This window comes from Symsagittifera roscoffensis, chromosome 5 (genome assembly GCF_963678635.1).
Source record: "Symsagittifera roscoffensis chromosome 5, txSymRosc1.1, whole genome shotgun sequence".
In the NCBI taxonomy this organism is placed as follows: Eukaryota; Metazoa; Xenacoelomorpha; order Acoela; family Convolutidae; genus Symsagittifera; species Symsagittifera roscoffensis.
This window is the reverse complement of record NC_087066.1, coordinates 2,252,633-2,267,274: the sequence shown is the minus strand read 5'-3', so window position 1 is coordinate 2,267,274 and position 14,642 is coordinate 2,252,633. Positions and strand designations below refer to the sequence as shown.

At 36.9% G+C, this 14,642-nt stretch overlaps 1 protein-coding gene across 1 annotated transcript in view; it reads right to left on the bottom strand.

Annotated features, from left to right (window-relative positions):
- The window catches only part of LOC134846563 (cadherin-23-like), a 181,846-nt gene that overhangs the window by 88,973 nt on the left and 78,231 nt on the right, over window positions 1-14,642 (bottom strand). The window contains exons 25-29 of the mRNA XM_063863946.1: window positions 12,047-12,190; window positions 11,701-11,813; window positions 10,926-11,112; window positions 10,398-10,696; window positions 9,989-10,223 (exon numbers count right to left, since the gene is read on the bottom strand). Of these exons, the coding sequence (XP_063720016.1) occupies window positions 9,989-10,223; window positions 10,398-10,696; window positions 10,926-11,112; window positions 11,701-11,813; window positions 12,047-12,190 (978 nt within the window). The remainder of the gene's footprint in view (window positions 1-9,988; window positions 10,224-10,397; window positions 10,697-10,925; window positions 11,113-11,700; window positions 11,814-12,046; window positions 12,191-14,642) is intronic.

The following is a 14,642-nucleotide window of genomic DNA, read 5'->3' as shown; positions in this document are numbered from 1 at the left end:
GAAAGTTAGTTAATTTTCAAGTTTTTTCAGACTCAGTACATCAATCACAACTTGAAAGACACCAAGGACATATAAAACTAGACGAAAAATACCCGTATAACGGCGCACACGGACGATTAACCTATGACCTACACGATAAACATTGGATACCACACATTGGTATAAATGACCCGTCAAACTGCAAAGCAGACACAAAAAATAAAGGATACCAAGAAATAATGTTTTTCGATTGGAAAATACAACTCGAAAAAATACAACTAACACGAGATTTATCAGATAATACAATGATCTATCAAGGAATCCGATTACCTTGTAAAAATGATCAAGGTTATTGCGACCCTACAACGAGAACACAAGCAACCATTGTTTGGTTCCCCGAAGATACATGTACAACATTTCAAGTAGCAAAAATACACGCTCGTATGATAAAATTTCACGAAAAATATTTTATACAATCAATTCCATATGAACAAGTCCATCCATCACGAAAACTAAGTTCTAATTTTAGAAACATAGACAATATAGAAAATAAATTGACACGTTTTCAAATATATCAAGAAACGACAATTTAGTCAAAATCAAAACACAACAGAAATAAATAGACAAATTATACATCCTCGACGAAATAGAAATTTTCAAACTCCCCGAGTTCATTTTGAAATACCTCAATCACCACCACAAAGCACTCCAGAAAATCCCACTGGTAATACACCAGAAACTCCTACACTTTTTTCACAACGAAGCACTTCAAGCCTACCCTCAGATTACTTAGGTTCAACACCAACATCTGAGCAAATACGTGAAAATCCTTTTAACCCCACAAACCAAACATCACGATTTCCATATTGGACTACACATTCATTCACACAAGGTGAACCAAATTTAGTCAATGACCCCATAGATATTTCTACAGATACAACATCTTCATCATTACCCGAAACATTATCACTTCCATCAACACCATCAATTAGTCAAATTTCACCAACCCCCCTTAACTTAACCTTTCCGAACAATCTCGATGCAAGATATCGAGAACAATCATTAACAAATATTCCTTTAAGATTAGATTGGAATACATTCACAGCACCTCCACCATTATTCGGACAACATCAAGAAAGTAACCGCCTTCATAACTGGGCACTTAATAGATTACAATATCGCCAAGATATTCACAACGATATCCGTGATCACAATATTCAAATACTCCAACAAAACAGTTTACAATTAAAATTTGAAATCACAGTTAAGTTAAATAACATTACTCAACATCCCTATCCATTAAACCCACCTAACATAACAGCTCAATCACTACCACCACCGTTTATAACTACTGAAGTAATATATAAATACGACAGATATACCAAAAACACAATTGGTTACATTACATTTTATAATCCATACTCAGGATTATCATACACATGTATATTCTAAAATTATTAATTTTTCTCCAACTCCTTTTTCTAGTAATCTCAAATCAAAACATAAACCCTTCCCCCCGTACAGGACCACAAGATTTATTAGTAACACATTACGATTGTGAAGAAAATGAACAAAAAACACTACATAAATATGCAATAAATCAAGTATCACAATGTGAAACAGAACCACAAGCTATAGAAACCACAGATGTAATAGCAACACTCTATTCAAAAGCCCGAGCAACAACAGTTACAGGTTATAAATTCACAGCAACATTTTCCGAAAAGAAAATACATTGTTCACAAGTCTCGAACGGAAACAAAAACCGACTTGACCATGAATCATTCTATCAGAGTAATATAGAACGTCTTTTACATCTCAATCCCGACGATTGTAAAAATGAATTACTTAGACTAAACATCACACAAAATAAAAACTCCGCAAGAAAGTTAGTTAATTTTCAAGTTTTTTCAGACTCAGTACATCAATCACAACTTGAAAGACACCAAGGACATATAAAACTAGACGAAAAATACCCGTATAACGGCGCACACGGACGATTAACCTATGACCTACACGATAAACATTGGATACCACACATTGGTATAAATGACCCGTCAAACTGCAAAGCAGACACAAAAAATAAAGGATACCAAGAAATAATGTTTTTCGATTGGAAAATACAACTCGAAAAAATACAACTAACACGAGATTTATCAGATAATACAATGATCTATCAAGGAATCCGATTACCTTGTAAAAATGATCAAGGTTATTGCGACCCTATAACGAGAACACAAGCAACCATTGTTTGGTTCCCCGAAGATACATGTACAACATTTCAAGTAGCAAAAATACACGCTCGTATGATAAAATTTCACGAAAAATATTTTATACAATCAATTCCATATGAACAAGTCCATCCATCACGAAAACTAAGTTCTAATTTTAGAAACATAGACAATATAGAAAATAAATTGACACGTTTTCAAATATATCAAGAAACAGAACTTGCATGTAAATACAGGAATCCACTTCACAGAACACAATACTCTGAAATATTAGTTGAATACGAAAAAGGATTCGACATGACCACTGGAAAAGTAAAAATCGACCCATATGCCACAGGTCATCCTCTAAACGAAGGAACATCCTATATACCAGTTAATTTTGAAAAAGCAACGGACAACCTGGTGGACATCTAAAACCCCATGACACCAGAAGCACACGCTTACAAGAATTATCACTAATGAATACTACATATTTCGGTAATATCCACTATGATATTCATTTAGATATGAAACTAGATTATACAATTAGCCGAATTTTTCAAGAAATGTCACTCTCCGAATTAGAAACACTACACCAACTATGCGAATTAGAACGAACACAAATATTACAATCACTTGCACTAGCAGTATTAAAAATACCCTATGCAGGATACTTATTATCTGGAAATAGATCAAATTTTTTAGACTATGAAGGAAACATCTTATGGTTTTATACTTGTACTAAAAAAGTATCACCACTATACGTTTTTGAAGATAAACGATGTTATAAAAGAATCCCTATCTTTTATAAGAATAAAGTACATTTCGTGGATACACTTTCACGAAGAACCTATTTCTGGGATACCGCAGTCCCATGTGGATCAGAAAACAGCCACAATGTAGTACAACTAAACCCTGATGAAAATAAATATTATCTTCTCACTCCATATCCCACATTAATGCAATCACTCAAAAAATTTTCACCAGAAAGCATTCGCGCTATCGCTCGAAACCCAAATATAGACTTACAATCAATAGGAATCTATTCAAAATCAGATATTCAACATCACATTAGAACACAACAATTCCAAGAATTATTAACACAAATGGACACTATACAAAGACAATCAATAGATCAAAATTTACGCAAACTTGCAGAAACCGCAGGATTTGCCGATATCTACACGCAAGACTATAGCGGATATTTTAAAGACATTAAAGATTATATATATCTAAACGGTGAAAAGTACCGTCCCCAAGATATATCACCAATCAACATTTTTAGCTTTGTTACACTCAAAAATGAGATCCTCGATTTTCTAGGATGGCCCTACTACATCTTAGAAAAATTGACTATTTTATACGCAATGTTTAACTTTATTGGATTTCTTTTCTCACTTTTAAAAGGAATCTACAACACATGTGCTATACACACACAAGTAAACAGACAAGCAAGCGTAGCACGCATACTCTTTGCAGGATTTTTTGGAATCTTTTCTACATCTATAAACAAAATTCTTTTAGACGCACAAATAAAAGAATATAACACAAAAATAGCAACACGACAAAATACATACGACGAAGAACATAACAATGTAGACATAACGCCAACGGCACCACAATTACCACCCCTACCAAATAACCATCCACTATCCCTAGTCCCACGAAATTTTCGAAATTTAGCCATCACACATAATCCAAATTTTCGACTCACCACATCACAAAGTCCCATCCAACATATAATGACACACCAGTCACAAGATGAAAATACTTATGAACAAATTATTGAACAACCCCATACCACCGCTTTTCAGTCTCAAAATAATCATTTTTTTAGCCCACGATGAGCCGCCAACTTGGATCACTACACCGATCGAATTCCCACCCAACCAATCTTACCTCTCCAATCCCAATAATACCACTTTTTGCTTTTCCGCCACCCGATTTTCCATCTAGTAATGTAACATCAGGCATGAATTCCGACACTAATTCACACATCTCAGTTTTATATTCCATCTCACAACTCAATAACCCGAATATCGAAACCCCCGATGAATTTGCCGACTCAGAACCATCCCCATCCAATAATTTTCATAACTCTTCTAAATTTTCTCAACCCCCTTTTCAACCCATATTATCCAATGACCCTGACCCAATCACTCCCACACCCTCTTATGCTTCCCAAGTTACCCCAACCTACTCCTCATACCATTCTGACCAATCATCTCATTCTCCAGACACCCCCCGAATCTCCCCAGAGCTAGATAATTTTATTACCCTCCAACAACAACCCTACCACCTTAATACCCCAACCATAAACCAAATCTCCTCCACTATAAATTCATCCAATCCCCCTACCCCTACACCCTCTTCAAATTATACTGAATCATTAGCACCATCATCCACATCAACTGAATCTTCACTCAACACTAATAGAGCTTACCGCACTTTTAAAAGAAAGTTCCCCAACCATCCTTTCCCAGCAAAACCAGGAACAGCCCGTGAATACATCAACCACCCCAAGCATACTAACACAAAAGAATTTTTAGCCATCACCTTACCCTCATTTCCACAATACACCTTAAACACCCCCCACGACACTAACGAAACACGCAACTTTGTAGATGAATACGTTTTAATGCCCACTCTCTCTTGGACCTCATATTATCATTTCACTAACCCTCTTTGCTTACCCTTATCTAACACTCACATCGATATAGAGCGAAATACGGACATGCTATATCGACTCACTACACCACTAACCGCTAGACAATTTACTTACGTTGGATATAAAAAATCACTAAAAACACACACTGCACCTAGAGCTAACGAATATACACTCGAATACTATGATCACAACATCATCAGAGCTAACCAAGATCAATTCTTAGACGACGATCGCTTCGCTAATCCACAAATTACCGAAAAATTTTTCATCAAGACACCATATATATTTACACTAAACATCTTCGACCGCAAGTTTGATCACATTATTTCAGAAGCACTAACAGACACACAAGCATACGAAAGTTTTAAAGAACGCTTCCAAATATTTTCACTAACCTTTCATTTCCTTGCACCACACGAAAGAGATTTACACTGCTCACACGATATTATGTTGCGCACTAAACAAACCCACACATATAGTTATTATCGCTTCATCCAAAATCACTTTGACCTACACACACCCTCTAGACAACCACACCATCGCTTTCAATTCATTAATTCCAAATACACTTCACCATTTTTCCTAAATTTCACATATTGTATTAAAAACACTAACCTTCATGGTATTCTTCGTAATTATGACCCCATAACCCAAATGTACATCTTCTGTCCCATCACCAAGACCTTCAACGCCGAAGAATCCCGACCCTTCCTTATCCCGCACGAGTTTGTACAACCTATAGAAATCCCAATTTTAGAATTCATCCACAACACTAAATTCAATCACAAATTATATAATCTAATCCAAAACACACCTTATGAGTTTGCAGTTGGCACTGAAGAACTAACCACTATAAAGGCACTTCAATTGCTTTGGCCACTGCTTCAGACTAAAAATATCATCCGCATCTTAGCTAAACTACTAACAACTTCCGATCTCATCCACGACATCTTCCCCCACGGTTTTTTCCCCGACGACTAACAGGTAAGTATGAATTAAATGAATATTACTAACTAATTAAAATATTAAAAACTCACCATTCTTTATCCATGTTTTCTTTAGATTTTTAGCCTTCATCCGACAATCACCTACAAAAACCACAAAAGACAAATAAAAATCGCAAATTTCATCAAACATATTTCAAAAATTCTATTAATCTCTTACACTTATAAATTTATAAATTTAATACCAATGCAGTAAATTCATTTCTAAAATTTTCCCCACAAGCAGTAAATCTAATTATGATGAAAATTTGTAACTTAAAATTCCCCCATAACTAGCAGTAAATTTCCAAATTCTACGCAGTAAATTAATAAAATGCAAATGCAGTACTAACCTTTTGATATTCTCATTTATTCGCACAGAAATTCTATCCACACTCGCACAGCTCGCCCACGAAGAATTGTTTAAAATAATGAATTTTAGTTTCAAGTTTTCACACTCAACAACTCTAACATATAATAACATGTTTCAAACTTTCCTTTAACCCGGTTGGAAAGGAATCATATACTAAACAAAACCAACCAACGCAGCTTACTAAATACCACAAATCATAGAATAACAGCATGACTAAGAAAAGGAAACCAACGGTACCCAAACCGGATTAACCCAGTTAAAAACTGGATAATTTATTCTTTTGAAGACTATTATAAAGTCTAAGAAAGAAATAATAAAACACAAAAAAGTCGAAAGACAAACCCATACCACAAACAATTTGATTTTTGGAAAAAGGACATAACCAACAAGACATAAGAAAAACCACAACAAACCCAACATAAAACGTTGTCACATAACAGGACCCCTCACAAAAACCGCATGAAATCATACTCCCACTCCTGGCCTAACCCACCAGGAAGGACGTCCTGAGCATGCTCTATAGCCGGCCTAACCCACCGTGCTACATCCACGCTTTGTGACCACACCTCTATTTTTAATAAGAGCTACTCAAGTGTGAGTAACTCTTCAAAATAACCGAACTAAAACAAAAAGCTTTTGTGAAAACAACTAACTAAAATCATAATTAAAAAATATTAAACTAATAAATGTTTTATAAAATGTAAATTACATTATGCAATACATAGATCAGAATACAACACCAAGGACGAACATCTAAAGACAAAACGACCCCACTACACTCGAGAGAGAATGACCAACCACAATCGATATGCCACTCACAATCACAACTCAAAGGATTTAGAGTACGACTTGACTTCGCAGAAAAGGACTGCATTGAACTAGACCAATGACCACCTCGATGCTCAAGTATACGTACAGATCCGAGGCATCCCCTAGGCAGAATACATAGATCAGAATACAACACCAAGGACGAACATCTAAAGACAAAACGACCCCACTACACTCGAGAGAGAATGACCAACCACAATCGATATGCCACTCACAATCACAACTCAAAGGATTTAGAGTACGACTTGACTTCGCAGAAAAGGACTTCATTGAACTAGACCAATGACCACCTCGATGCTCAAGTATACGTACAGATCCGAGGCATCCGATAACCAGGCATCCCCTCCACGCACAATCTCCACGCCATTCCCAAACTAGATCAGACACAAAAGAAGTTCTCCACGCAGAACAGAAAAACCTGACATAGCAAACCATTCTGAAATCAGATTTGAGTTTGTTGCAAAGACTTAGTCGTTGTCACTAGAAGACACAACGTCTTATGTCATCTAACTCCAGCTTCCTGGAACTTCTTTAACAAAAAGGAAACAAAAGAAATATGATGTTCGCCAAACACCAACGTCCATCATCCATCCTTCGAATTGCAGAAGAACCATTCTAAAAAACTCTGTAAAACCCGGATGGGTGGAACCTGATCTAAACTACATTTTATGATTGGATAATTTAGATATTTTACCAATGTAAAGTATTTAATATTAACCAATCATGATCCATCTAACTAACAACCCACTTATTTGTAAGTGCTGAAGTTACTTGTAATTTCAGCACCAGAGAGATTTGAATTTAACTTAGAAATTAGTTGGACTCTCCCGAGCACTTCAGCAGCCGCAATAAACCAGTATACCCTAGATCTATTGAGCCTAGCAGAGACTAGTTAAACAACCTGAGACTAGATAGTATAAGAGTAAGATTAGGATCGGTATTAGACTAAGAAGTTGCACGAATCTATCCGGCCGAAAATAAGATAGCGTGACGAGCAGACGGTGTACCCTATCCGAAATTACTCTATGAGTTAACCAACTCGAACATAACTCACTCCCTCTTAAGTAGACCATGTTAGTACCTACTTTGTTGGCGTCCCTCATGCTTGAAGGACCGAATGCTTGAAATTAATTTTAGCTTACTTTCAGCCAATCAGAATAGAGTATTCAAAATCTCAAAGTAAATCGCGAAAATCTCAAAATAAGAAAATAAATCCAGGCCATTAGTGCTAATTGACCGATTAAATAATGAGCAGATGAGTTTTCAAGACTGAAAAATTCTTATGATTTTGACCAAATTAATCTCGATGGTTATCTGATGCAATACTAATCAATTTGTAACCCGCAATTTGTAATATTTTTGATTATTTTCCACTGATTTAATACATTTTCTGTTAAATTTACTTCGATTTTGCGAGAAAAGCATTTAGCCAATAGAAACGCTTTTTGAAATTCTTTGATTAAAAAAGTTGAGTCGGTACGTCCAGAGAGTGCAATTTTCCGAGGAACAATTGCAAAACAAATCTGTTTTTCTGATTTGTTTTGGATTTGATTTAACTTAGTTTGTCTTAATTTTGCTTTACATTGCGTACAAATTACTCATTTCAAATCGCCCGGGTTGACCTCCATACACCGAAAATGGTTATCATACAATTCCATACATCAAGTGTATGGAAAATTGCTTGTCATACAATTTTCATACAATTTCTAAAAATGGTTGAAAACTGGTATAAACTTATTTCTGTGGATGTTTGGTTCTTATAAAACAGTCTGGTGATAAAAAAACTGAGGTTCTCGTTTTTTGAAAAAAATGCTTACCATACAATTCCCATATATGGGAATTGTATGACTGGCATTTTTTTGATGGCAACACAAAAAATTTTCCAAGTAACTTTTTGTTTTTTTTCAACCGCAAATCGAATTTCGTACGCAAACAAACATTTTTCGATTTTTTTTTTTGCATGCAAAATTTAATATTTTGTGTGCATAACGTAGTCCTGGATACGATAAAATTGGCTTTTATTTTCTTTTCACTTAATTTTTTTTTCAAAAACGCTGAAAATTCCTATTTCTTTTGTATGAGGTGTTAATGTAAGCCTTGAGCAATGTCTGATAACATGAAAATTCAAAAATTTAAAATAATCATCATTAAAAAATTTGGCCAAAAAATAAAAGTTCGTTACTTTTGTTATATCGATTGTGAAAAGCATCCAAATTCAGGTCGTTTGCTATGCATGATAAATGCAAGACCCCCAACCTTTGGTGTTTTGAGTAACCAAGGTCTTTGTCACTTGTGTTTGGTTGCAAACACAACCGAAATTTTTTCAGAAACTAAATTTAGAAAGAAAAAAATCAAAATTTTTGGTTTATGGAAAAAAACCTATCATACAATTTTCATATATGGAAAAATGTTTATCATAGAGATTTCATACAATGTTCTGTACGTATGGCATTGTATGGAATTGTATGACAAGAAGTTTTTCATAAATGGAAATTGTATGGTTAGAAGTTTTGGTCAACCCGGGCGGTTGAATATTTCATTTACCTACAGCCAAGATAACATCCTGCTCTTAAAACGTTTTGAGGAAAATTTTTAGTCCGTATTTTCAATTCGAAGCCAATTGTCTTCATTCTTACGCCTTTTCATGCATAACGCCTTTTATTCGAAAAGTACTTTTGACAGAAACGTTAAACTTATCATCGTATAAGGTGTCCAGGACATGTTCACACCATAGTCACAAAATTGAAGATTTGCCAGAGAAATTTGATGCTCAGTAACCGAAAACCCATGTCTTAGCAGAGGCAAAAGACATCTACTTCATAAAGGCTATTTGATGTTTGAAATCATATGAGAAAAAAGCGTCTAGATGCAACCAGAAGAAAAACGTTTGGACATGAGTACAGAACGATAGAATGAATCGTAGTTGAGTAATGAGTCCAAACCGCACCATTGGTGAATGCGGGCACGGCTTCGTTGAGGGGAGTGCATGTGAAGAGAGCGTGGAACTCCTCCGAGTTGACTGAGTCGGAGGCAGTCAGCAGCAGCTCCTCGTATCTCACAGGGGTGGGTGTGGCGTCAAAGTCCCACACGGCCGCCGTCTCTACATTCACACTGCAGGGCACATCGGGCGAAGAAGCGGAACAGGATAGGGCAGACAGCTGCAGAAGGCTCACTCCCGCGTCCTACAATTGGAGAGATTTTAACACAGAGTTAAGGGATGTCAGTTTAAACTCTAAATGAAATTCGATTCAGAGCAAAGCCAACTAAATGTCCTGTAAGATGTTTTCAATCGTAATAAAATTCATATGATTTGTTTTTCACCAGATTTCTGTCAAATCTGAAACTATAATATTTACGAGTGTGAATGTGATGGTGGTGGGTGTGGCAGTAGTTGCATCCCTGTCATAACAACTCAACACCCCCACCACACTGCTGGCCGCAGTCCCGTCCTCCACTTTGCCCCCCGGATACTTGGTCGCATAGGACACACTGCACTGTGGGGGGTTGTCGTTGTCGTTTGTGAAGGTGTAGGTGACTGTGATGTCGGCTGTCTTGGCTGGAGTCGCCTTGTCGCTCGCTCTGATGTACAAAGTCTGGCTAGTCTGGGAAGCGTCTATGGATTCAAAGTCTACTGGCTTCACTAGTCTGATCGCGCCTAGAACGAATAACTGAGTTGACTAGAAGTTTCATTTATGCTACAAAAACTGGAAAACTGGAATAAATTTCCTTTATGCAACAAAAACTGGAAAAGAAAAACTGAATTTGATGTTAAATCTTCCATAGTCTACGAAACTCACTATTTAGATGTCGTTTTTCGCAGGTAATTTCAAAACTGACAGCACCTATGTAATACATTGCTGTGTGTGAATATTTGGGAGTCTGACCTGAGAGTGAGCCTATGGCGAAGTATCCGTCTCCCCCAGTCATGGAGTACCTGACCATTCCCTCGGGGGTGTTGGCGTCATCCGCGTCAGTGCAGGAGACAGTGGCCACTACACTGTTCACGGCGTCACTCTCACTCACGTCAGCGTCAGTTAGAGCAGTGCACGCAGGTGCATTCGCATTCGCACTCTGCCAACACAACAGACTGTAAGTGTCAACACCTTTGCGAGCAATGAGTTTGTTTAAAGAAGCAGAAAAGTTTGAGAATAATTTCACTTGACGACTTGTAAAAGGAATTGGGTACCAAAATGAGCCCAAACTGTCCTTTTTGAAATGTTTGTGGCATGGGCTGGTCGAGGATTTTCTCGAGGGGCAGTTTTCAAAAAAAGTTGAAAATTTTGGTGACCGTTAGTTTTGGTCAAAAATATTTTGTTTCCGAGCTCCTAAAACATTAAAAAGACCCATTTTTGGGATATTCGTGGAAGACTTTGGACAAAAAATTGCATTTTTTGCGCGCGCTCCTCTCAAAAGAAGAATTATGAAGTTTTATGCGCTTCTAGGAAACTTTTAGTGTCGGTCGCCCAAAAAAAAGGATGTCGTAAAATAGTGCCAAAAGGAAACCATTTGGGTGATAAGGGGGTCAAATCTCCCCGCCGCTCCCAGAAATCTACCCCTGGTTTGCGGATAGCGTGACAATGTTGACCAGTATGCAAGCTAAGACGCGACTTGCAATCAGATTGTGATGACTGCTGTGTGTATGGGTAGGTTGTTACATACCTGTACTATGACGGAGACGGTGAAAGTGGTGGAGGCTGTGGTGGGGGTGGCGTCGTCTGTGGCCACAATGCCCAACGAGTACAGTCGGGTGGTGGAGTAAGCACCCACCAAATCTACACACAAATAGCAGTCCACCTCTTTCTCTCCAAAAACAAGCGTCACATAATGTCATGAACAGATCAGAGTTTGAAATGTATATAATTGAAAATATGAAAAATGCATGAGCAAATATTCTACATAAAATTTGTTGAACTCGATGTTTTGTCAAATCAGGACTGAGTTATTTTTGAAAAAATGAACTGAACCATTGCACGATTATGATAGATTGTTTCGTGGCGGTACTAGCCTGCTCCTGCTTTGATGGTGAGTTCTCCGGTGGCGGCGGCCACTTCAAAGTGGGTGCTGGCTGCACTGAGTGCATAAGTGACTGTGTCCCCGTCCTTGTCGGAACAGGAGAACGCATCCGATCCCACCAGCGTCGTCCCATCAGCTGGAATGAGAAGGGTAGGGAGTAATAAACAAGTAGTTTGAGTCAAATTATCTCGCACTGTTTTTCTATTCAACTGCAAATGATGAGTAGATAAGGGTAACATAAGAGGCGCATTTCAACAATTATGTCCTACTTCGGTGTGCGCGTGACACAAAAAAAACTTATTTGATGCAAAACTAAGATATATGAATAGCTATGTACGTTCTAAGCGTTAATTATAAAATGAGGTCTTTGCGCTGTTTTGCTTCGGAAGTTTTAACCATTACTTTACTTGATGGTCTTAATCAGCGATTTGTGAGCATGCTACACCATCATACCATCATACTACTAAGTGAGCATACTATACCATCATACCATCATACTACTAAGTGAGCATACTATACCATCATACCATCATACTACTAAGTGAGCATACTATACCATCATACCATCATACTACTAAGTGAGCATACTATACCATCATACCATCATACTACTAAGTGAGCATACTATACCATCATACCATCATACTACTAAGTGAGCATACTATACCATCATACCATCATACTACTAAGTGAGCATACTATACCATCATACCATCATACTACTAAGTGAGCATACTATACCATCATACCATCATACTACTAAGTGAGCATGCTATACCATCATACCATCATACTACTAAGTGAGCATACTATACCATCATACCATCATACTACTAAGTGAGCATACTATACCATCATACCATCATACTACTAAGTGAGCATACTATACCATCAAACCATCATACTACTAAGTGAGCATACTATACCATCATACCATCATACTACTAAGTGAGCATACTATACCATCATACCATCATACTACTAAGTGAGCATGCTATACCATCATACCATCATACTACTAAGTGAGCATACTATACCATCATACCATCATACTACTAAGTGAGCATACAATACCATCATACCATCATACTACTAAGTGAGCATACTATACCATCATACCATCATACTACTAAGTGAGCATACTATACCATCATACCATCATACTACTAAGTGAGCATACTCTATCATCATACCATCATACTACTAAATGAGCATACTATACCATCATACCATCATACTACTAAGTGAGCATACTATACCATCATACCATCATACTACTAAGTGAGCATACTATACCATCATACCATCATACTACTAAGTGAGCATGCTATACCATCATACCATCATACTACTAAGTGAGTATAATATACCATCATACCATCATACTACTGAGTGAGCATACTATACCATCATAGCATCATACTACTAAGTGAGCATGCTATACCATCATACCATCATACTACTAAGTGAGCATACTATACCATCATACCATCATACTACTAAGTGAGCATACTATACCATCATACCATCATACTACTAAGTGAGCATGCTATACCATCATACCATCATACTACTAAGTGAGCATACTATAATATCATACCATCATACTACTAAGTGAGCATACTATACCATCATACCATCATACTACTAAGTGAGCATACTATACCATCATACCATCATACTACTAAGTGAGCATGCTATACCATCATACCATCATACTACTAAGTGAGCATACTATACCATCATACCATCATACTACTAAGTGAGCATACTATACCATCATACCATCATACTACTAAGTGAGCATACTATACCATCATACCATCATACTACTAAGTGAGCATACTATACCATCATACCATCATACTACTAAGTGAGCATAGCTATACCATCATACCATCATACTACTAAGTGAGCATACTATACCATCATACCATCATACTACTAAGTGAGCATACTATACCTAACCATCATACCATCATACTACTAAGTGAGCATACTATACCATCATACCATCATACTACTAAGTGAGCATACTATACCATCATACCATCATACTACTAAGTGAGCATACTATACCATCATACCATCATACTACTAAGTGAGCATACTATACCATCATACCATCATACTACTAAGTGAGCATACTATACCATCATACTCATCATACTACTAAGTGAGCATACTATACCATCATACGATCATACTACTAAGTGAGCATACTATACCATCATACCATCATACTACTAAGTGAGCATACTATACCATCATACCATCATACTACTAAGTGAGCATACTATACCATCATACCATCATACTACTAAGTGAGCATGCTATACCATCATACCATCATACTACTAAGTGAGCATACTATACCATCATACCATCATACTACTAAGTGAGCATACTATACCATCATACCATCATACTACTAAGTGAGCATACTATACCAACATACCATCATACTACTAAGTGAGCATACTATACCATCATACCATCATACAACTAAGTGAGCATACTATACCATCATACCATCATACTACACAGTGAGCATACTATACCATCATACCATCATACTACTAAGTGAG